Source organism: Lepidothrix coronata, unplaced genomic scaffold (genome assembly GCF_001604755.1).
Source record: "Lepidothrix coronata isolate B3197 unplaced genomic scaffold, Lepidothrix_coronata-1.0 Scaffold14, whole genome shotgun sequence".
Lineage (NCBI taxonomy): Eukaryota > Metazoa > Chordata > Aves > Passeriformes > Pipridae > Lepidothrix > Lepidothrix coronata.
The window spans coordinates 104,825-129,724 of NW_016690194.1; the positions used below are offsets into that span (position 1 = coordinate 104,825).

The 24,900-nt window shown below is 40.7% G+C and overlaps 1 protein-coding gene across 3 annotated transcripts in view; it reads right to left on the bottom strand.

Moving 5' to 3' along the window:
- Nucleotides 1–24,900, bottom strand: part of BNC2 (basonuclin 2) — a 331,782-nt gene that overhangs the window by 93,335 nt on the left and 213,547 nt on the right. For all 3 annotated transcript variants that reach the window (XM_017806151.1, XM_017806152.1, XM_017806153.1), the window contains exon 4: nucleotides 13,369–13,604. In XM_017806151.1, the coding sequence (XP_017661640.1) occupies nucleotides 13,369–13,604 (236 nt within the window). The remainder of the gene's footprint in view (nucleotides 1–13,368; nucleotides 13,605–24,900) is intronic.

The following is a 24,900-nucleotide window of genomic DNA, read 5'->3' on the forward strand; positions in this document are numbered from 1 at the left end:
GATACTGACAAACAGACCAATGAAGAATGAGAAGCAATATCTATTAAATAAATACACAACCTTCACATACAAAATCAATTTTTATTTATTTATGGTGCTAAACCGTCAACAAACTTTTGTTGGGTTTTTTTCATAATTCGATTGCCTACTTCTCTTAATTTTCTTTATCACAAATAATATAGCATACCAATCCTTTAAATGTGTTCTTGCTGTGAAAGACAAAATCAGTAAATCAACTGATGGCACTTGGGAGAAAAAAAGAAACTGATAGAAACTTCACATGACTCATGATCATAGATAGCAAACTACACTGAACTTAACATACGATATCAACACTACAACAACCTGACACCGCACGTCTACCCTGGAAAAGCTGTTATCAGAGCAGCTGTTTGTTTTCTTTCTAATGTTCTTTATGTTTAAGCAATGAAAGCTGTATGACAGGCTGTTTAATAAAACAGTCCTTGCACTTTGGTTCTATAGCAAAAGTTCAAACATCTTTAAAGGCAAATGATTTCAGACAGGAAAGCTAAGACTCTAAAGTCTCTGAAGGAGGTCAGACAACAATAGAACCCATCCTTTTCTGAAATTCTCAACAGACAAGCCAATGGTGGGCAGTATTTCATTTTAGAACAGTAAAGCAATTTCCATCTCTGCATATGGCTAATATTCCACCTGCTTAGAAAGTGAGGTGCTGTAGGATTACTCCTAGAGCAAACAGAAAAGAAATCAATAACAGTATTATTAAAGATGCTCAAATTTCTTTCTCTGGTCTCTTTCCAAATCTCTTGACTTAATCTGAATGTGAGAATGGTGTGCATGAACAAACTAATTTTGGTAAATTAGGACAGCAAACAAATTTCTTATTCCACCAAGAGCAACTATGTTTTACAAAAATTTGAGAAATTCCCGGTCAAATATAACATCAATATATGTATCCATATATGTATATATGGCTATGCATACAAATAATTTTTCTTTTAAAATCTCAGAACTGAATTATTTAAACTGCACTCTGAATTTCACAATTTGAATGAGTTTGGTTTAGTTAATGGGATGTTGTTTTTTGAACAAATGTTTAAATCTACCACCCCACATCCTCCCTATCCATGTATACCTTCTGAGAGTATGCCTTCTCAGCTGACTTCTTGCTCAACAGTTGTTTTAGCCCTACAGAACAAGCACAGCAATGGGAGAATAAACCAGTTTTTGCAAAGCAGAAAATGTTATCTAATAATTTTGAATTTCATCATCTTTCAGCAATGATTTTGCCATGTAAAAAATCTTCATTTAGGATTAGTGATTCCCCATGCACTGTCCAGTGCACAAATTTTTGTGAGTGAGCCTCCTTTTGGACGTATAAAATACCCATACTCTTCCAGCTGGATTTAGTTTTGATTTTGTTCTGTGTTATTTATTTTTTGTAATTTCTCATAGCTGTGAATGGCACCAGAGAGTCTGGCAGCCAAGATGTTGCCTATGAGCTACTATTATCTACTTTTTTCAAGGGAATGATGATAAAAATGGGAATCCTAGCTCGAGACTCTTCTCCTGATTCTGCCAATGTTCTGTTCTGTGCCTCTGCTTCCCTCTTTGCACTGTAAAGATAATATTTATTTTCCTCTTTTACACTAACGGAGTACAAAACAGTTTTGATCACAGAACAGTTGAAAAAGTGTTGAGCTGTTACTCAGAACACTGAATCATTATTTGTGAAGAGTCAGTTTATGGCCGTTAAGTTATAATCACATGTCCTGTCTTCTGCAGCTGGACCAGTGTAAAAGCTGAATGCCCCAGCTGTTCACTTCTAGTGGCATAATTGCTCTCTAGCCCTTTCCTAACAGAATAGTCAGGACTAACTTACACATGTTTAGGAGGAGGATTTTTCTAACCTGGTTTGTTTAGAGAGAACCTGGCTAGGGAGCAATTACAAATGTAGCTACACTAGCAAATGGGTGGGGTAAAGTATTCTCCAGTGCTGAGCAGATGAGAACAGCTGGCAAAGTTACCTCTTCACTCAGCTCAGCTGGAATTAAACCAGGACTGGAGACTCACGGTTGAGCTGTTCTTTACAGCAAAAGTAATGTCACCCAAATCAATGGAGCCACTAATCACATACTTCTCTTTGAGTAGCATGTGCAGAATCTGACCCAAAACAGCTGCTGTTTTTGACAAAAATAATCTCTTATCGTGTAAAGTTGCTGTATTAGTTGTTCCCAAAAGAGGAAACTACAGGGTCACTAACAGCTCCACACCAAACACCGTAACTTAAGTGCTGAAAAAGAAGCCTAAAAACTGAAGCACTCTGAATGCCTATGGAGCACACGCAGTCCAGAATCTTCCCCTATGCAGTGAAGTTTTTTTGAGAATCACTCCTAAAGATTGAGAGAACAACTCCTCCTCTAAAACATTAATCCTGTGAGCAGTCCGATGATACTGTTGACCAAACTGTCACTCAGTGACATTCCAGAGATAGGTATCTATTCACCAGAAACTAGGTTTACTGCACAGAGGTCAGAGAAGCTTGCCAGGTCTTAATGCCTTTCAGCCATTACTGGCAATGTTGTGACTGTGCCCAAATGTGAAAGGCGGTGTTATCATATTACCTCTCTTGGCTTCAGGCTTCCTTGACTTCCTGTGCTCCATTAAGACATCCACTGAATGAAGCCATAAATACTGCAATTTTCTCTGCCCACTGCTTTTTAATTTGCTATTTGGAAATATTATTAGTCAAAGTGAGGGTATTATAAATAATCCCACCCACCGTGCAGCACTAATACACAACCAGAGAGAGGTGCTGTTTCCCTCTTGTTTCTCCAGTGGACCGAATAGTGAGGTTTTTCTCAAAAGCTACTGGGAAAAAGTTGTGGCATTTTCGGGGGGGGGGGGTTTAGGGGGAAAGGAGGGTTTCATTATGCATCTTGAACAGAACAGAAAATACTAAAATAATTGATTTGGAGTGGATATATACATAATATACATGATTTTGTAAAGTTACAAGTGTAAAATATTATTTTTATTAGATTAGAAACAAACAAGCTAGTTTACTGCTTAATGCTTCTCTAACTACACTATAATAGCAAATCTTTTCCTACAGATATGTACTTCTGTATTTCATGTACAACAAGTATGTAATCATGATCACGGCTAGGCTTCGTGAATGAAGATTTGGGAAGGGCTCTACCCACATTCGCTACAAGTGCACTGGTGGCTAAAAAGGCCAATAGGAGATAGACAAGTCCAGTTGCAAAAGGCACAGCAGAAAGACTCCTTAGGTGGTAAATTCTGCAAGGGTTAGGGTCTTTCTGCGTTGCCTTTTCTCCTCCAGAGTGATCCTGCGTGCGTTCTCAAAGGAAACAGCAGCGTTTTACATACTGTGTCTCCAGACCTCCCAATTGGAGGCCAGATAGACCAGTTATGTTAATCAATATGGCCAAGGCTGAGATGTTGTTTCAGGGAGTCCTTGTATCTTCTCTTCAGGGCTCCTCTCTTGCGGCAGCCGATGGTAAGTTCACCATAAAGCAGGATCTTAGGGAGGCGATGGTCCTTCATCCTTAAGACGTGTCCTGCCAAACGCAGCTGTGTTCTCAGCAACATGGCCTCAATACTTGTGATAGCTGCTTGTTCTAGAACAGATACATTAGTCACGTAATAAGTCCAGTGGATGTTTAGGATTGTACGGAGACAGTGTTGATGGAGGTGTTCTAGGAGTCGCAGGTGGTGGCGGTAGATGACCCATGAATCAGATCCATATAAAAGAGTAGACAGCACTATGGCTCTGTAAACACTGATCTTCGTACTTTTCTTCAGGTGTTTATTACGCCATACTCTTTTGTGGAGTTTTCCGAAAGCACTATATGCCTTTGCTAACCTGTTGTCTATCTCTCCATCGATCTTACCATCTAAGGAGATGATCCTACCTCAGCAGTAATTAAACTGTTGGACTGATTTGAGCTCTGGTTCACCAATGGTGATATGGGGATGATGGAAGACTTCCTGAGGAGCAGGTTGATAGAGAACTTCTGTCTTCTTTAAGCTGACTTGCAGCCCAAAAAGCTCAACAGCCTCTGCAAAGCAGGATGTTAAACACTGCAGAGCTGCTTCTGTGTGGGCAATGAGGGCGCCGTCGTCAGCGTAATGCAGCTCCCGGACAAGATGGTTTAAGGTCTTAGTGTGGGCCTTCAGTCGCCTTATGTTGAATAGGCTTCCATTGATACAATATTGGACGTAGATACCGTTTTCTTCATCAAGGTCTACCATGGCCCTTTGGAGCATCATGCTGAAGAAGACTGTGAATAGAGTTGGTGCAAGAACGTAGCCTTGTTTCACACCATTGGTTATTAGAAAGGGCTCAGAAAGTGCATCACCATATCTGACTTGGCTGCGCTGATCCTCATGACGATCATTTTAAGGAACTTGGGGGGACATCCTAAACATTCCAAAATCTGCCACAGACCTTTTCTGCTCACAGTATCAAAAGCTTTGGTGAGATCAACAAAGGTTACATAGAGACCTTTGTTCTGTTCCCTACACTTCTCTTGCAGTTGTCTGAGAACAAATACCATGTCTGTGGTACTCCTGTTGGCTCTGAAACCACACTGGCTTTCAGGTAGAATTCCTTCTGCTATAGCGGGTATTAGTCTGTTCAAAAGTATTCTTGCCAGGATTTTGCCAGCAATGGAGAGCAGAGTAATACCATGGTAATTTGAGCAGTCTGATTTAACTCCTTTCTTCTTATACAAGGTGATGATGACTGATCACGAAGGTCTGATGGTAGTTCACCTAGTTCCCAACAGCACACCACAAACTCGTGAAATTTAGCATGGAGTGCAAGGCCCCCATGTTTCCAGACTTCAGGTGGAATTCCATCAACCCCAGCTGCCTTGCCGATTTTCACCTGCTGTATGGCCTTGAGGGTTTCTCCTAAAGTGGGGGCAATATCCAATTCATTCTTCATCGACTGCTGTGTAATGCACTGAATTGCTGAGTCTTGCACTACACGGCTAGTACTGAAAAGAGTCTGAAAGTGTTCAGACCATCGATTCAGAATGGAGGTTTTATCTGTTAGAAGCATTTGACTATCTGCGCTGATTAGAGGGCTTTGGACCTGATATGTAGGCCTGTATTCTGTTTTCAAGGCCTCATAGAATCCTCTGTAATCACCCGTAACTGTGCATAATTGAATTTTTTCTGCTAGATTGATCCACCACTTGTTCTGGATGTCACGGAGTTTCTGTTGGAGCCTGCTGCATGCAAGATGAAAGGCTGCTTTTCTTACACAAGATGGCTGTGCAAGGTGTGCTTGGTGAGCAGTTCTCTTCTTCCTCAACAATACCTGGATCTCTTGATTGTTTTCATCAAACCAGTCCTTGTTCTTCTTGCAGGAGAACCCTAAGGATTCTTCGGAGGACTGCAGGATACTCTTTTTAATATGGTGCCACTTTAATAAAGTGTTTCAGGAGAGGGATCAATAGAATGATTTTTGAGCCAAGTTTGAAGATTTGCTTGGAATCTCTCTCTCACTATGACTGTTTGAAGATTGTTAACTTGGAGTCTGCTCCTTGGAATACCACCCCTTTTAGGTTTGAACTTAAGGTTGAAGTTAAGTTTACAGTGCATAAGTCGATGGTCTGTTTGACATTCTGCACTAGGCATCACGTGGGTATAATGGACATTGCGAACATCTCTCTGTCACATCAAGACATAATCAATGAGGTGACAATGCTTAGATCTAGGATGCATCCAGGTTGTCTTTAGACTATTTTTCTTCTGAAGGATAGTATTAGTGATGGTGAGCTGTTGCTCTGCACAGAATTCTAGCAGAAGGTGTCCAATATCATTACAGTTTCCAACACCATGCTTGCCTAATACTCCTTTCCAGGCTTCAAAGTTCTTTCCTACTCTCGTGTTGAAATCTCCAAGGATAATGATCTTATCATCTGTGGGAATCTTTTGGGTAAGGTGGCACAGGTTGGTATAAAATTTATCTTTTTCGGCAGGGTCAGCTTGGAGAGTTGGGGAATATATACTACAGAGGACAACGTGTTGCTTGTTGTGTAGTGGAAGGCGTAGGGAGATAATGCGGTCAGAATGAAATGTCGGCAGATTTTCAAGTTTAGGGACAATAGAGTTTTTAATCATGAAGCCAACTCCTGAGAGATGCCTTTTGGTTCCGGGTTTACCTGACCAAAAGAGTGTATAACTGGCACCATGTTCTCTAAGGCTGCCTTCCTCATGGAGACGAACTTCACTGAGAGCAGCAATGTCAATGTTGAGACGTGACAGTTTGTGGCCAATTAGGGCAGAATGGCGCTCAGGACGTCCACTATCCACAGTATCAAGCACGGTTCTGATGATCCAGCATGCTAGTGTCAATTTGGGCACACCTTTGAAGGCAGGTGTGTGCTTTTGTCTCTTAAACTTTGTTTGACCGTATCAGAAGATGCCCGTTGGCCACGGTTAACCAACCGGCTGAAGGTCGAGGTGAGCTTTGGTTAGGCCACCTTTTCTCTGTGTGGAGCAAGCAGGGCTGTCCTTGAAAAAGGCTGCTTGGTCATTCAGGATGCTGCCAAAAGAGACTGTCATCTCAGGCGACCAATATCCTGAACCGCCTGCATGCAGGGTTGGGTCTGTGGCTTCCAATGCACCTTTCACCTGCCGTTTCAACCCTCACCTGTCGCTACAGGGCTTTGCAAATGTGGATATCACCCTCGAGCCTGCGCAACAGAGTTTTTTAGGTGAGACACAGCATGCGCAGAACTGGACCCACCCTTTAATCCTAAGGTTCATCTGCCAAGGCCTAGCGAGCTTGGACAGTGGCAGCGAGGTCCTCAGGACGTAAGTATAATTAGAGTGTTTTTCTCTTAGATGGATGGCCTTACAGGGCTAAGCGAGTTCCATCTGCCCAGGTTTGGAATTAGAGTTGTCCTTCTCCTAGGATGACTGCTGGAAGGCTAGTGAGCCCATCTTGCCCATGGACACATTTTATCTGACCCTTCAGTTTTGACCTGTCTGGCATGGGAGACCCTGCTGAAGGCAGGTACCATTGCCAGCATAGCTCACAACCACATAGGGGCACACAAGCTACTTCCCCATTAAAATGGTTAGGGCAAGCCTTTCGCTCCCTACTTTTCTCCCAGCCATCTATACTCGGACCCAAGGATATTCCCAGGGACATTCCCTTGCCCTGAGCACCCTTTCAGGATGCTATAGTTCCAAAGCAAACCGTTCCTGGGCAGTAGCTGCAGGTGAGCCAAAAGCAAACTGTTCCGGTCCCCTCACCCACCTGGGGCTCGGGTACCTCCCATGGCCCCAGCCGAGCCTAAACCCCTCAACCCCCCAGAACCCCCTATCCACCCTGACCTTACCCTCTCCCCACTGTGTTACCACAGATCTTCCTTCTTCCTTCCTGCTTACCTGCGACACTCCAAAGAGGACTGCTCTGCCCGCCCTCCCGCCAGTCTGAGGACCCTACGGCCCGTCCATCCCCCTCTCCCTCCCCCAAATTGGACTGGCAAACCTCTGTGCGCTCCGAAGTTCCTCCTCTCCTCTCCCTTGAGGGCGCAACCCCTGGCACTGCCGGGCAGTGTGGCGCGACCGCCAGGCAGTGTGGCGAAGTATGTAATAACGTATGGTAAACTTACTAGCATTGAATGGAACTATGTGATAACTTAGACAGATTTGGAGAGACAAGTTACAAAGACCTATACTTCCTGACTGAGAGTCAGATGTTCCTTAGTTCTCTGCATGACAGTGTACCAACAATCTCATCGCTCTGTGACATTCTGGATGATTTCTTTTGGTACTTGATACTTTTGATTCTCCTGTAGCATTCTCATGACTTTTCATTTGGAGCTTTCTTTGTGGAAAAGCTGAATTTGAAAGCCTCAAACAATTCCATGAAAAGCTTCAGTCTACAATAATGAGCTTCATGGAACAACACCTTTTGCTTGAGGAAAACTTCAGCTGTAGTTCTCAGCTGTATGGAATTTTACTGTGCTAGCATTACTACAAATTTCATTTCAAATTTCCCTGCATGCCCCTTTTCTCCTTTTTATCAGATACTTTCAATAGAGTATTAAACAATACATTTTTATTATCATAGATTTGATTAATTTTCCAATGATGTCTCCACATATACGTTTTTCTAAGCAGTTTCCTTTTCTGCCATATACCGTGCTTTCTATCGTTAATGGAAACAAAACACACTTTTTGCCTAGAGACGCTGTGGAGACTGCATCTGGAAATATTCAAAAGTCAACCGGACATGGTTCTGGATAACCAGTTCTAGGTGGCCCTGCTTGGTCAGAGGGGTTGGATGAGATGATCTCTCTACTGACTTTGACTGGTGTGTGATTCTTTCAAATTAGACAGCTAAACTAAAAGGGAGGCTCTACTACACCTATTGTAGGTCTTCACCGGCCCATTAACACAGTCCACAGCTGAGTGCTAATAAAGTCAGTATGTGGCTAGTCTGTAACAGCTGTCCTCAACTTTCACTGATAATTATTCTCATTTAAATGACATAATATTTAATATACTGTTGTTGAATGTAGTAATGGTAAAATTCATGCCTCAAGGGCTACAAGGGCTACAAGTTTTAGCCAGATACACTGAACTGTGACCTAATGGTGTAATATAGGCCTTTACATCATTTAGATGCATAGGTCACAATCTCACTCTGTATAAATATCCATATGTTGCATATATTGTGATCATTCCAAAAGACAATTAAAACAAAATCAATACAAGCATGATTCTACCACCTTTAAAACAAGAAAACTACTGGACATGGAATTACATTCCATGCTTGTAATCACAGAATCATAGAATCAACCAGGTTGGAAAAGATCTCCGAGATCATCAAGTCCAGCCCTTGATAGACCATGGCACTAAGTGCCACATTCACTCTCATCTTAAAAATCTCCAGGGATGGTGAATCCACCACCTCCCTGGGAAGCTCGTTCCAATGTCTGATTACTCCCTCTGTAAAAAATTTCTTCCTAATATCCAACCTAAATCTCCTCCGGCACAGCTTAATATCATGCCCTCTTGTCCTACTGCTGGCTGCCTAGGAGAAGAGACCAACGCTCACCTAGCTACGACCTCCTTTCAGGGAGCTGTAGAGATGGGGTCTCCCCAACCCTCCTCTTCTCCGGGCTAAACAACCCCAGCTCCCTCAGCCTCTCCTCACAGGACTTGTGCTCCAGTCCCTTCACCAGTCTTGTTGCTCTTCTCTGGACCTGCTCCAGCACCTCAATATCCTTCCTGAACTGAGGGGCCTAGAACAGGACACAGTACTTCAGGTGTGGCCTCACCAGCGCTGAGTACAGGTTGGCCACACTGTACAGCCCTGACACTGGTCCTGTTGGCCACACTGTTCCTGATCCAGGCCAGGATGCCATTGGCCTTCTTGGCCACCTGGGCACACTGCTGGCTCATGTTCAGCTTCTTGTCAATCCAAACTCCCAAGTCCCTCTCTGTCTGGCTCCTCTCCAGCCACTCTGTGCCCAGACTGTAGTGCTGCATGGGGTTGTTGTGGCCAAAGTGCAGGATCCGGCACCCGGCCTTGTTGAACCTCATCCGATTGGAATCACACCATCTCTCCAGCTTGTCCGGGTCCCTCCGCAGAGCTCTCCTGCCTTCCAGCAGATCAACATGCTCCCCAGCTTGGTGTCATCTGCAAATTTGCTAACGGTGGACTCAACCTCCTCATCCAGATCATCAGTAAAGATATTAAATAGAACTGGGTCCAACACTGATCCCCAGGGGGACACTACTTGTGACCAGCTGCCAACTGGATGCAGCACCATTCACCACCACTCTCTGGACCCGGCCCTCCAGCCAGTTACTAACCCAGCACAGAGTGCCCCTGTCCAAGCTGTGAAATGCCAGTTCTTCCAGGAGAATGCTGTGGGAGACAGTGTCAAAGGCTTTGCTGAAGTCCAGATAGACCACATCCACAGCCTTCCCCTCATCCACCAGATGAGTCAGCTGATCATAAAAGGAGATCAGGTTGGTCAGACAGAACCTGCCCCTTTTAAGTCCATGCTGGCTGGGTCTGATCCCTTGTCCATCCTGTAGGTGTTGTGTGATTGCACTTAGGATGATCTGCTGCATAACCTTGCCAGGCACTGAGGTCAGGCTGACAGGCCTGTAGTTTCCCAGGTCCTCCTTCAGACCCTTTTTGTGGATTGGTGTGACATTCGCCAACTTCCAATCATCTGGGACCTCCCCAGGGAGCCAGGACTGTTAGTAAATGATGGAGAGTGCCTTGGCGAGCTCTTCTGCCAGCTCCCTCATCACCCTAGGATGGATGCCACCTGGTCCCATAGACTTGTGAGGATCCAAGTGGCTCAACAAGTTGCTAACTGTTCCCTCCTGAATTACAGAGGGGCTATTCGGCTTCCTGTCTCTGTCTACCAGCTCCAGAGGCCAATTGTTCTGAGGACAACCTGTCTTACTGATGAAAACTGAGGCAAAGAAGATGTTAAGTACCTCAGCCTTTTCCTCATCTTTGGTGACTATGTTCCCCCCACCATGTCCAACAAAGAGTGGAGGTTTTCCTTGCCCCTCCTTTTGCTACTGTATTTGTAGAAGCACTTCTTGTGGCTAACAGATGTGGCTAGATTGAGTTCAAATTGTGCCTTTATCTCTCTAATTTTCTTTCTACATGAACTAAATATATTCCTAAACTCTTCGTGAGTAGCCAGCCCTTTTTTCCATAGCCAGTAAGCTCTCTTTTTCCCCAAAAAATTTCCTTCGAAATCTCCCTGTTCAGCCAGACCAGTCGTCTTTCCTGCCAGCTTGCCTTTCAGCACATTGGGATGGCCTGCTCCTGTGCGTTCAAGACTTCCTCCTTGAAGCATGTCCATCCCTCTTGGACCTCTTTGTTTTCAGGGGCTGTTTCCCCAGGTACCCTCTGAACCAGTCTTCTGAATAGGCCAAAATCTGCCCTCCAGAAGTCCAGTGTAGAGGTTTTATTGATGGCCCTCCTTGCATCCCTGAGTATTGAAACCTCTATCATTTCAGGGTCACTGAAAGGCCCCAGATGGCCTCCAACCAGCACATCTCCCACCAGCCCCTCTCTGTTTGTGAACAGCAGGTCTAGTGGGGCCCCATCCCTGGTAGGCTCATTTACCAGCTGGAGCAGGAAATTATCCTCTAGGAATCTCCTGGACTGCCTCTTCTCTGCTGTGTTGAGTTTCCAGCAGACATCCATCAGGTTAAAGTCGCCCACAAGAACAAGGGCTGGCAACTTTGAGACATCTGCCAGCTGCTTGTAGAATAATTCATGACCCTCATCATCCTGGTTGGGTGGTCTGTAACAGACTCCCACCAGGATACCAGCGTTGTTGGCCGTCCCCCTGATTCTGATCCACAGACACTCAGCTTATCATTACTGACTTCAAGTTCTACAGAGCCAAGAGAGCCACATACAGAGCCATCTCTCCACCTCTCCTACCTTGCCTGTCCCTTCTGAAGAGCTCATAGCCACCCATGGCAGCACTCCAGTCATGCAAGTCATCCCACCATGATTCCGTGATGGTGACTACAGCACAGCTTTCCTGCTGCATGATGGCTTCCAGCTCCTCTTGTTTGTTACCCACGCTGTGTGCATTGGTGTACATGCACTTCAGCTGGGCTGCTGATTTCACTTCTAACTCTGGCTTTCCACCCTCAGGGTCATCTCTGGATAGCCTGGTTTCAACCTCTTCCCCCTTCAAACCTAGTTTAAAGCCCTACTGATCAGCCCTGACAACTTATGGGCTAGAGTTCTATTGCCCTTGCAAATATATAATTACGCCTAACTATTAATCACATTTAGTAAACAGCAGATTTCTAATGTTATCTCTTAGATATGATGTGGGTTTTTTCCATGTATTCCTTTGCAAATAATATTTCTTCATCCCTCTTGATCAGTAGCATTCAGAATCTAGAAATCTAAAATACGATGCAATATGTATGTAATGCCATTACAGTAGTATTTCTGTAGATATCTCTCATAAATCTATCTTCATTATATATACCTAATATCTATAAATACATAAAAACAAATATTTCTATCATATATACATAAATATCAACTGTGTGAGTACCATGGATGCATACTTGCATGTAAATTTTAGACTGGTAATGGAAAAAAAGGATCCTGTTGCATTTGAACACGTGTAACCATTAACTTTTACAAAATAGACACCTGAGAGAATCCTAAAATAGTTAAAGAACTCCATTCAGTATATATCCTACCAAGAATAACAAGATCTCATTATTAAAGTAGTTCTCTTTTTAGTTCTCTTTTTCTAGAACTGTTCTACAATTTAGCACACTTTTCTGTGAAAATCTGGGTATAGAGCATTTAAGAACATGAGCACAGAATGCAAAGACTTCCACAGAATCACATAAAGCTAATTTACTTCTTTCACACAAAAGACACAAACTGAAGAGACAGAATTTCGCAGATCAGGAATAAAGAATCCCATATTTTCTATGAAGTGCCAAGCACACTATTATTTCCTAAGAAAATAAAGAAATAAATCAGAAACTAAAATTTTCAAAGTTTTTCAACCATGTCCACTTCAATAACTGGATGACTTCTACATGATGCAGAGCTCCCACAAAGTCAGTAGCAATTAAGAGAATTTAGAAGTGTGTAGTATTAGATTATTAATCAGAAATAGTCTTACAAAATGTAATAAATCACTTTGGAACCCAAAAGACAATGAAATTCTTCAGATAAGCACCCATATATATTTATGACCATATTCTTAAAGCAAGCCCATCCAAGTTTTTGTTTACTTCTTTTATGTTTTGGTTTTTTATCTATTTCAACCAATCTGCATGTAACACTTTATTTAAAGCTTCCTTTCTAACATGGCCTTATAAACAGGATTTTTCTGCTTATACATTACACTGTACAGATACTTTCCAATACTACCATGATGACAACCACTTTTCTTCCATACCTTATGTCTTTCTAAAGAAGGAAAGAAAAGATGAAGGAGCTATTGACTTGTATCGCAGTTTCGTAAGTCAAAGAGTAGCCCTTGAAACTTTGTCAACTGCCTTTGATGAGCAAATCATGCTTGCAGATAGCTAAGCTCAGTATCTGCAGTATTCAAGATATTTCCTACAATAAGCATAAGCAAGTACAAATAAATACTATGGTATAAAGGAACCTGTATTTTTTCAGTTTAGGAAAAACTGAGTCTTTTATTTTGCCAACACCATCATTAGTCTTAAACATGCCAGACTGAATTTACTACATTTCCTTGTACCTCTTTGGGCACAACATCACTACATCCATACAACAACAACCAAAAAAATCAGTTAACTGGGTTTGGAAACATGCTTTTCTTTATTTCCTACCTGAAGAATGTAGCCTCGAACATAGTCTCGAAGTGTCCAGCCTAAGCCATGTAGAATATGCAACACCTCCTCTTGCTTCAGTACACTGAAAAGTCGATCAAGCAGTATCTTCAGTCTCACAGGGACAGCCTGAGTGCCGTAGAGCATCAAGCTGCTGATGTCAAACACAACATTGGACTGCACAATCTCCACTTGGGTTGGGTGGTAGAGATGCTGAGTACTAAGTTTGTCCAAGGCTGAAAGAAAAGGGTCAAGTATAAGTAAAGAGTAAAGAAAAGACAAGAAAACAACCCCAAAGCATCACGTATACACATCATATTTGGCAGATGCACTTATTTTTCAGAGAAATATCACCTGGATGATTCACAGAATCACAGAATGGTTTGGGTTGGAAGGGAGCTTTAAAGATCATCTAGCCAAACCCTCTGCCATAGGCAGAGACATCATCAACTAGACCAGGTTGCTCAAAGCCCCGTCCAAACTGATCTTGAATATTTCCATGGATGGGGCATCTACAACCCCATTGGGCAACCTGTTCCAGTGCCTCATCAGCCTCATTGTAAAAAATTTCTCCTTTATATCTAATCTAAATCTACTCTCAGCTTCATGTCCTTGTCAGAAGTCCCTCTCCAGCTTTTTGTAGGCCTCCTTTCAGTACTGAAAGGCTGCAATAAGGTGACCCTGGAGCCGTGCCCAAGTTTCTTTTCAACTCTTCCCTAGGCTGAAGAATCCCAACTCCTTCAGCCTTTTCTCACAGGAGAGGTGCTCCATCCCTCTGATCATCTTAGTGTCCCTCCTCTGGACTCGCTCCAAAAGGTCCATGTCTGGGGACCCCAGAGGTGGATGCAGTACTCTAGTAAGGTCTCAGCAGAACAGAATGAAGGGGCAGAATCACCTACCATATCCTGCTGGCCATGCTTCTTTTGATACAGCCCAGGATAAGGTCAGCTTTCTAGGCCGCAAATGCACATTGCTGGCTCATGACCAGCTTTTTATCCATTCAGGTACCCTGAGTCCTTCTCTGAAGGGCTGCTCTCAGTGAGTTCATCTCGCAGTCTGTACTCATGCCTGGGAGTGCCCCAACCCAGGTACAGGACCTTGCACTTGGCTTTGCTGAACTTCATGAAGTTCCCATGGAACCACCTCCTCAAGTTTGTCCAGGTCCCTCTGGTTGGCATACTGTCCTTCAGGTGTATCAGCCACACCACTCAGCTTGGTGTCTTGTGCATATTTGCTGATATTCTCACTATGTTATTGATGAAGATATTAAACATTATTTTCCCAATATGGACCCCTGACTCATCTCTCCTCATCAATGACCCCACTCATCACTAACGGTGCAGTCCAAAACAGGACTTCCACAGATGCAGTCCAAAACAGGACTAGTTTCCAAAGGTCACAAATAATTTTTAATTCCTATGGCAAAAGGTTGCTCAGTTGAGACTCAGAGACTACAATACTCATAGTTCAAGAGAAATTTATGATTAACTGATGACCAAGACTGAGGCTATCCAGAATTGACTGAGACTGTTAAAGGTTTGATACTTAATCTCTAGAGGAAAAAAAGAAAAGATACACCCTAACCCCCCATTTTTAAACATGTTAAAAGTAAATCCCCTGATGTACCATAAATTCCATCAGGAATTCACTACTACTTGAGTTGGTTAGTTTTTTTATCTCACACAAATTTAGAGATAAAGCGAAGGGAAGTTTGCAGGATGAAGGTAGTTATGCTCTCGTGAAGTTACGTAAGAAGGAACTGGATATGACATCACACATTTTACTGACTACCAGTGTTCAAATTTAATTTTATTTCTATTTTTTGGACTATGTTGCAGCACCTAAAATACTTACTGCTTTTTAAAGAAAAATTTCTGAGCATTTAAAATAATCTTATAGGGACTTCTCTTGTACTTCGGTTTCTTCTTGGTTTATAGTCACTAGAGAGTTCATGTACTCTTGATAAATTGCTTTTGTACATATAGAGCACAAAGGCCCTTATCATTTACTCGCTGGCTTCATTCAACACATTTACTCCAAGGACTACATTGTCAAAGAGTTCTGATTTCCTCATACTTCATTTCTTGCAACTGATTTTTCTAATCTTTCCTATTCTAGTGGCTAAGTCAACTTTGAATAAATAGCTTTAATATTAATTTAACATTCAAACAAGATAATGAATTGGCAAGGCTAGGGACTGCAGTCCTGTGTGTCTCCATAGGACATTTATACTGAAGAATATGAAGGCTGAGATTTTTTTCTTCCAAAAGCTCTTCTTCTGAAGTACTTTGGCTATTTAGGCTTCATGATGTGGGATGATTATTTACAAAGTCTAATGAATGGGATTTGATATTCTTCTAAGGTGGTTTTTTTGTTTATACCATACCAGATGTGTCCTCAAAGTTCTCAGTAAGAAAAGCCGAGAAAATTGATTTTGTTACTTTGCAGGTTGCGCCGTATGCGTGTTGATATGTATGTATGTGTACCTGGGGGACAGCACAACCCTTTGGAAGGAGTAAAAAAAATTAATTGTTTTCTAATAGATATAACACCTTCTACCAGACTATTGAAATTATTGAGTGGATCTGGATCACCCTGAACTTTCCACCTTCAGTCTTACAGAATGAGAATAGTGTCCAAAGACGTTAACTGGCTTCTCCAAGTTTAGACAAATTCAGACCAGAGCCAAGACATGAACGGATATTTTCTGAATACTCAGTGCTTTTTAATCACTGCATCATAAAATATTTCTAATATATCTAATATTTGTTGTTGTTTCTCTCTACTTAACAGTAAATACTATGCCCACATAGTGAGGAAAAACAAGTTCTTCCAGCGAAAGAAGACTTGTCTTGCTGAAGATTTTAAGATCATTATTCCACTGTGATCTAAGTCAGAATGACTAAAGGACATCTTTATCTAAAGGCTATTGGGTGGATTACAAAACTAACAGCTAGAATGAGATTACAAAACTCTGTGGACATATACTCACTTCACGTAGTGTGACCACTCTGAAGATAATAGCTTTGGAAAGCCTGAGATGGAATAGAAGTCGAAAAGAAATAAAAAAGGTCCTTCAAATTACTAAGCACAATATCTGACCAGTGGACAGAAATTTCTACAAGATAACCTGTACTGGTCCATTCAACTGCAATATTTGTTTTCAAGTAGTATTGCCTAAAGATATCTGATTCTGAAAACACATGCATGAATAAAAATTAGTATCATGTTAGAATAACATTCCAAATGACAGTGAAATTATCTCCAATTTTGATTTGTGGCCTTATTCTGTATATTATGTAATAAACAAATAAGCAATGAAGTTTATCCTTTTGAAGTAGAAGTCAGGATGTGCACTGAAATGTGTAATTTATAACACAGTAAAACATATATTATTGTATGGGTGCATAAGAACATTTGGAAGCTAAAGACAGACCTCATGTTACATGGGAAAAAAAAGGTTGTAAATGAAAAGAAATGAAAGGAAACACAGTTGTGTTCATATGAGAAACAATAGAATCATAAGAATCTGAAATTCTTTCAAACCATTGACTACTCATACCCCTTCAACTTGTCATGAAAATGAAAATTTTCACTCCAATTTGTAATTTATAAAAATTTTCTTGTTTCTTTAAAAGACAATGCTAAGGAGAATTTGATCCCTCCTCTGGTACCCTTAGTGAACTAATGTCAGTGTTCTAGGCATATTCAAGGGGCCATTCATGTTGATAGACAGATACTTTTTCAGGTAAGACATAAGAAAAGACCTTTCTCATTGTTTTTCCTATAAGAGTATTAGCTTTCTGATTCTTGCCAAATCTCAGAGTAGATAGTTGTATTCTGCTGTCCTGAATTGCTCACATGATTTCATGTGGATAATGCATTCCTCATCATATTCTGTTCTAAACTATTTGTTTAATTTATACATGCTAATGAACAATGCCCCGTTTCACAAGTGAATACATTCAACAGTATCTGCAGCAGCGTATGACTTCTTAAATGCTTAGGAGGCTTCAAGATTAAATATGGTATATAAAAGAATGTTTATTATACCTGGAAAATAACATAAACAGATGTTCCATTATTAAGAAGTTATCAGTGACTGAACATCATAAAGCACACATTAAAAGTCCATTCCAGGTGCAACGTGAGGTATTACTCAGATTTTTGTACAGTTTCAGTGGGATCAAAAGTTCACATATAAAAGTCTTAACATGTTTGTGACGTTTTGGTTGTAACCTGCACAATCTTTTCCAAAAATGCGACTATGATGGGACCAGCTATGTGCTTGAACTAAGAAAGATTCCTTTTCTTAACAGCCCTGTTTAATCTTAGCACTGTCTTGATAGTCTGATATTCTTTAATTCAATATAAGTGGAAAGGTGTTCTCTGATACAGGAAGAAGAGATCTAAGGGATCTTAAAATCACGTACTTGCTGAGCATTTAAGATTTTCATGGAATGGCCTAAAAAGACCCTTGTGCTTTACTCTGACAACATTCACTCGAGTAATATTTCTGTGGTGAATTCCAAATTTCAAGTACTTGTTTCAGAAATTTGTACCATTAAAAAAAGGGAGACCAAAAAGGATTATAAAGAAGTAGAAGACATGACAGAAGACTGCCTTCAACACCCAAAAATTACCAACTGGATAATTAGTATAGGAATTAGGGACATTTCAGCAATGTTTTTCCAGTATCAAGTATGCACCATAATAATTTAGAATATTTCAGTTGGAAGGGACCTGTAATGATTACCTAGCCCAACTGCCTGACCACTGCAGGGCTGCTCATCATTTAAAGCATATTAAGAGGCATTTTCCAAATGCCTCTTAAGAAGGGAGAGTCTTGGGGTATCGACCACCTCTCTAGGAAGTCTGTGGTTTGACCACCCTCTTTGTAAATAAATGCTTCCTAATGTTGAGCCTGAACGTTCCCATGTTGGCTTATTAACTCTTTACCTTCTGGAATAGTAAACAAAATCCCCAAGATTTTAGAGAGAATCTGCTCAGTATAATCTGAATTGTAAAGAGAACTTTGAAGTTATTTCAATATCAATCTTCACATTACAGCCTGAAGTATTCTTATAATGCAAAATTCCAGTAAAAAAATCTTTATACCTATTTGTAAAAAATCAACGAATAAACTTTTATGTTTCATTTGTGGTTTGATTTTTTTTTTATGTAATAAAATGGGAAGGGGAAATCTACTCCATCAATTATATTTTTTTACTGGAGTTTTGGGACTCTGTGTAATTCAAAGGAAATTAAGTACAAAGGATACATTAAAATAAGGCTAAGTGCTTCTTCAAAAGAAGAAGCTTTCATCAAAAGACAGAAAACAAAGACAACATTTTTCGTTTCATCTATACTGTGTCCAGCTCATAGGCTCAGTTCTGCACATTTACTCATTGCCCTTAGACCCCTTCCTTCCCAATGTGCAGTGAAAAAAAGTCAATCAAATTAAAAGCCATGCCTCTGAGCAGATTCTGCTTTTGTCAAGTAAAAGAAATACAAATACACAGTGATGAATTTTGTACTTTGGAGGTCTCATATTATTTTTTGAATAACTACAATAAAAGCATAAAAGCACGACATTTTGCCTTTACTGAACAGAAAAGAATTTTAAATATCCTAGTTTTAAGCAACTGGAGTTGTAAACACACATATCTCTTGCTAACTTCCCGATCCTAGACAAAAATTTTATTATTCTAGAGGGGGATGAAAAGGTCTAGTGAAATGCTTTCTTTCAGCTTATTTACCTGGCTGTGTATCTCAGAAAACCACAGAGAAGAGTCTATAGGTTGCAATGGGTCATTATAGATCTCATTCCATTTCAGTTTTAAATTTGGGCTGCACAATATAACCACTATAGATTTTCCTGCATACTCCCTAGCCAGTTCCCTAACTTACCAAAGAGGAATACTATTGGAGTATATACACGCGTACATACAATGATACAAAACATCATCATCTTTCTGTGCTTACTAGATTCGTTCAAGAGGAGGAAAATGAAAAAAGAATCATAGGTAGTTTGTGTCTAGACAATAATAGAGACATTTTTGAAATCTAAATAACTGGGCCACTTTTTGCAGCAAGAGAAACTGAAATTGGAAAACAGATTAAATATACAATACCAACATAAAATGATTCCATAATATGGTTGCAACAATAGTGCATCAAGTATGGTAAAAGAGTGACAGTGCTAAGCACTGTAGTTTGCTGTTGATTTTAATAGCAAACATGAACAGCTTCACATTTTAAGAGTTCAAGATTTTCTTTTTTCCCATCAATTGCAGTAAAAAAAAAAGCACTAAATCCTTTCAAGAACAGAAGGTAGCTTAGGAATGACTGAAATGCTGGAGGGACAAACTACTGCAGTCATAAGAGGTGGCCTAAGCCACCTCTGCATCCTCAGGATGCAGACTTAATACCACCTTCAACATGGTGTAATGCAGTGCATTTTGAAGGTGGAAAAAATTGCTCCTCAACAATATCATGCTTAGAAGGTGACTAAAGACAAGAAAACTTGTGTCTACTGAACAGCTCAAATATTTTCATTGTGTAAGAAATTATCCCACTCCCAGTGCAAGCACTGAGAGCAGGGGACATTTAACGTTTATATGAGAGGGTGAACATCCTGAACCAGTCTCAGTATAAATTTTAGCTACAACATGGCACCCCTTGCTGATCTCCATTTTACTTCTGTCTTCATTGCTTTCACAATTTAATCCATATAGCAGAGCAATGTTCACTGAAACTCTGTGGATTTCAAAAGATCATGGAAGGAGAGTAAGTAAAGCAAATTCTGATTCATAGGCAAAACCAACTTTTCATTATGCCTTTTATTGTATTTAAAAGCTAATAATGGAAATCACTTGCCAAACGCATTTAGTCTCTGACAGAGATCACATATGTGATCTTCTAATTTACAGCTTGCATGTACAGATGTTCACACTTAGTAAAAGGATACTTAATAGCATTTTAAAATTAAACATGTGTTGATAATAGGTGTTGCAAACCCAAACAACACAGCAACTAAACTGATATGTCTTCATGCCTCACCATGCCTCATGCTCTAACAACATTTTTATAACAGATCAAAAAAACCCAACCCAGTACTTCAGTTGCATGTACACAAAATAAATGTTATTTAAAAAAGACTGAATGAAAACTTTCATTAATTTTTCTATCTATGATCTGATTCCAAGTTGAAACATTTAGAATGCTACTAGGTTTATGTAGCCAACAGCAGAACCACAGTTTGTTCACAGACATCGCTTGCTGCCTGCAATTTTTTTATCCCTTTGCAAAACTTTGAACCCTCTCCAGCTTTGACACACTGCCTCTTCAGTTAATAACCATCAAGTTTCCCCTTGTCTTCTGTCTACTTTTCTTTGAGGCAATTGCGCACTCAGCACCCCGAGATAATAACACACATCCATAAGATAAAAGCAATAGCATTACTGTAATTGTCTGCCTTTCTCTCTTTAGCCTAATCTTTTTTTCCCCCAGTTTTGACTGCCTCTGTGACACCTGTTTTTGTCTCCTCTGATCCTACGACAGGTTTTCTGCTGACAAGGTTTTTGCCTGACAGAGATTCTGCCAGACAAGAACATAATAAAATATGAAGAACTGCTTGTCAGAGTTTCTGCCAATGCTTACATGAAATGGGGGGAAAAAATAAAAAGTCCTTTTTTTTTTTAAAGGGGCCCTTTGCTGGTTCCTTTTGGCCTGTCAGGAAAACAGCCTCCCTGGCCAATCCCTGCAAGCCAAACAGGTGTTTTCTTTCGTTTTCGTTCTATACTAACTCCTTTTTCTTCGACAGTGGAAAATATGAACCAAAAAAACCCAAAATGTTTTCTCCTAAAAATTAAGGTTAGACTTAACTTTATGTAGGGGTACCTCAAGAGCATGTCTTTGATGCAGAACTGGCTTTCTAAACTAATTATAAAAATAAAATGCTAGGCTTTTTCTCCCTCTTTCTTGTTCACAGCTAATGTGTTCAAAAGAACAAGCTGTAAAGGACCTTCATCCCAAGTTCTCAGAAAAATATCTGGGCTACTAGAAACTTCCTGCATAGGCAGACTGCAGGAAGGACAACACCTGACTGTGGGGACCATGGTAGGGAAGATGAGACAGAGCCTCTTCTGTGGGATTTGGACCTTGTGTTCCACTTTGTCAGTGTGTGCATTTGTGCCTACGTAAAAGAGGACTCAGCATGACTATCCAGATGATTACCCTGATGGAGAAAAACAAGTAGATTAATCTTGCAAGCATCCCAACCCACAGCTGCTCTTGTGTGTGCTGGTATCCACTGTTACCTCTGCTACAGACAGCACTATGGATCAATCCGTGGTGTCACAGTCTTTAGTGCTCCAACCGATCTCTATTGTGCCAACAATCCTCTCTGGAGATTTCCACCCTGGATTCTGAGGCCATGAGTCCAGAACCACTACTAAAGCTCAGGCCTGGACCTTCATTTCCCACCTCAGCTACACTTGTAGGTGTGCCTGGCTATAGACCCGTCTTCTAGATTACCCTCAGAACCATGTTACTGGTCCTCCTCTCTAGCCCAACCTTCTTTCATTCCTGATTGAAGCTCCTGGATGGACCCTTGAACTTACTATATTCCCCTGCATGCCAGAGATTGCTAGTGGACATCTATGGGTATCTAGTTTAGTTTACCATGGTCAGACCTCAAGGAACTGTGCTCATGATGTAGACATGGTCAGTGTTCCCGTTGGCTTTGACTTCTGGCTCAGACCTTTTCTGTTGGGCAGGCCCACTATCGCTGCTCTTTGACATAGATTAACAGTGTCATTATTGAAACCTAGAATCTGTAATGGAAGCTGCCAAATAAATAATCTCATACCCTTTGACTAGTCATTCATCTTTGAACTTTGTCTCTTGTCTCCAAAGCTAAATGTCCCCTTTCTATCAGCCATTAACACCTTAAAACTATTCTCTCCATTAATAATGGTGAGATAGGGTTTAATGGTCCTAAAATATGGTTGACATATTATACACAGTGAGACATAAGCATATTTGGGAGTCTTGGATTGTGGTATGGATTTGGAGGATTTCCATCTTAATCCTGATGCACCTCAACTCCATTAACTGTGATTCACAGAAATTCTAGGTTGGAAGGGATTTCTGCAGATTGTCTGGTGCATGCTTCTAATGAAAGCAGGGCCTCGGATTAGGTTATTTTTTTGTCCTGCCAAGATGTCTTTAGTATTTAAAGGGGGGGAAATTCCACCACTTCTCCAGGCAGCCTTGAAAACTGCAATGAAAATGCAACAGGCACTGCCCACCTCTTAACATCATTCTGTTTGAATGGAGTATGGTGTGGCACATGTATTTCACAAAGGCAAGCTAAGACCATGGTGGTGTTTCTGTTCAGGATGTAACTCTGGTTCAAGCCTATGAAACTCTCTCCCACACATGTTAAGCCATCTCAGTTTTTCCAGGAAAACTCGCTGTCTTAAAGTTGCTCACAGTTGAAGATGTTCAGACCCTGTGAAGACTGGTTCATAAAACTAGTCCTACCATTCATCCACCTTCCCATCCCAATTCAGGTACTGTGACCATTTCACAAATCTCCTGTTAAATACACTTCAGAAAAATTGACAATTAGAAAAGTCTCTGAGACTCATGTTACACATTTCTTGTATTATCTTTTCTCCTTCCAAAATCCAGATGGAAATGGGAACACTACTGTCTGCTAAATTAATCTGGGGCAAGTTTCCTTATAATGCTATAGCTCAAATTGAAATTCCTCCTGGTAGATAAAGAAAAAAAAAGGTTTTTTTTTGTTCAATTTCAGATTTGCAAAACAGAAAGCTGAGGTAAAGTTACTCATGATATGATTGTTACTTTGAACATCTGAAAGCAGCATGAATTTTTTATTCTTGAAGTCAAATCCCATTTTAACCTTATAAAATATATGGGTAGGGATTGTTTCACTTAGAGCTCTTTCAATTTGCTTTCTGCTTAACCTAGAGAACTCTAGTTAATTAAGATGTTCCTATAAACAATTAAGCTTCTTTTAGGATTGTTAAGAAGATATAAAAATTTATGATGTAATAAAGTGCAATAAAATGATAAAGTGGTTAGCACAACACAGCAATTCATGTGCAGTAGTGTAGGTGTTAAAAGAGACAAGCAAGCAGGTACTGTCAACTAAACATCCTGGAGTGGATGCATGTCATAGAAGTTCACCACTACTTCCCCACAAATCTGCTGGTGATTTGCACTCCCAAGTCCCACAGAATTTATCCTGCTCATCTGGGAATCAAGTAGTGAACACCAGACACTCTTTTGCTCCCATCTGAAGCTATGGCATGGTAATGACTTTCTTATCACCACCGTTAGGGGGTAAGATCATGGGTTTCACTGACTAACTTTCCAAAAAGCAGCCTCTACTGTGACTGGAAAGAGGAATTCCAAGTGCTAATTTAAAGTTTTGGTTTTTATTGCCTTTGCTCCATCTTGCACATAGCAAGTTTCTTACTGGTTTTCTTCCTCAAGAAGAAAGGGTAAGGTATCATTATCCAAGACATGTCCTAGAATTTTATCCTATTGTATTGGGTGTACTAAATGAGATCAAGCCTTCTCTGTAAAATGCAAATTCAATAATAATGGGCACCAAAATAACAATATCTTGCACTTTTTAAATGTCTTTAGTCTAAACCTTTATTTTATAGCCAAACAATGGCAATCATAGTTAAAAAAGTGTATTTCAGAGTCGCAAATTAGTATCTGATGGTAATAATGCCAATTCTGTGAGACCAAAAAATGCGATTACTAAATTAAAAGTTTTTCAGACAATAAAATGTTCACAATGAGAAAGGATTTCACTTTGAGATGTGAATATAACTCGTCCCAGGAGAAACAGGCACTATGCTTCTGAATGGGTCGTGGTCTTTTCAGGGCTTACTGGGCACTGGAGCGGTCCTTAGCCGCATGCTTAATGCCTGGTCAGGTATAATCCCACCTGACCATGTCTGAAGGACATTGGCATATTCAAACCCAGGACTGTGAGCCAAGAAAGTTGGGGAGAGTGGGAAAGGTCTAACCTCTTCCTGACTGATTAACGTGCGCTGGCAGTGGCAGGGAAGAAGAGAAGAAAACATTTTAATTTGAACAGATCCCCAGGGAAATCGAAGGAGGTATGAGTGTGAACATATGTAAGTTAGAGCCTGTGGTTTACTTCCAGGGAAAAGATTACTCAACACATGAGGATGTCAAATTTACATGAGAGTTAAACCCTTGACCATATGGTTATGTAAGTATCATCTGAATACAAGGATGGAAAAGGAAGGCATCTTATTTGATCTTGGGGCATCTAAGCATTATTTTTTTTCTGTCACTTCTGTCTCATAAACCTTTCGAACAGTATTATTTGTCTTGGATGACCTAATACCTGGATTTGCTTTTATCTCAGCATGAACTTGCATTAAGGGTCATATCAGAGAAATCCAAAGCAAACACTACATCACATCATTCCTAAGAATATGGCAGACTTTAAAA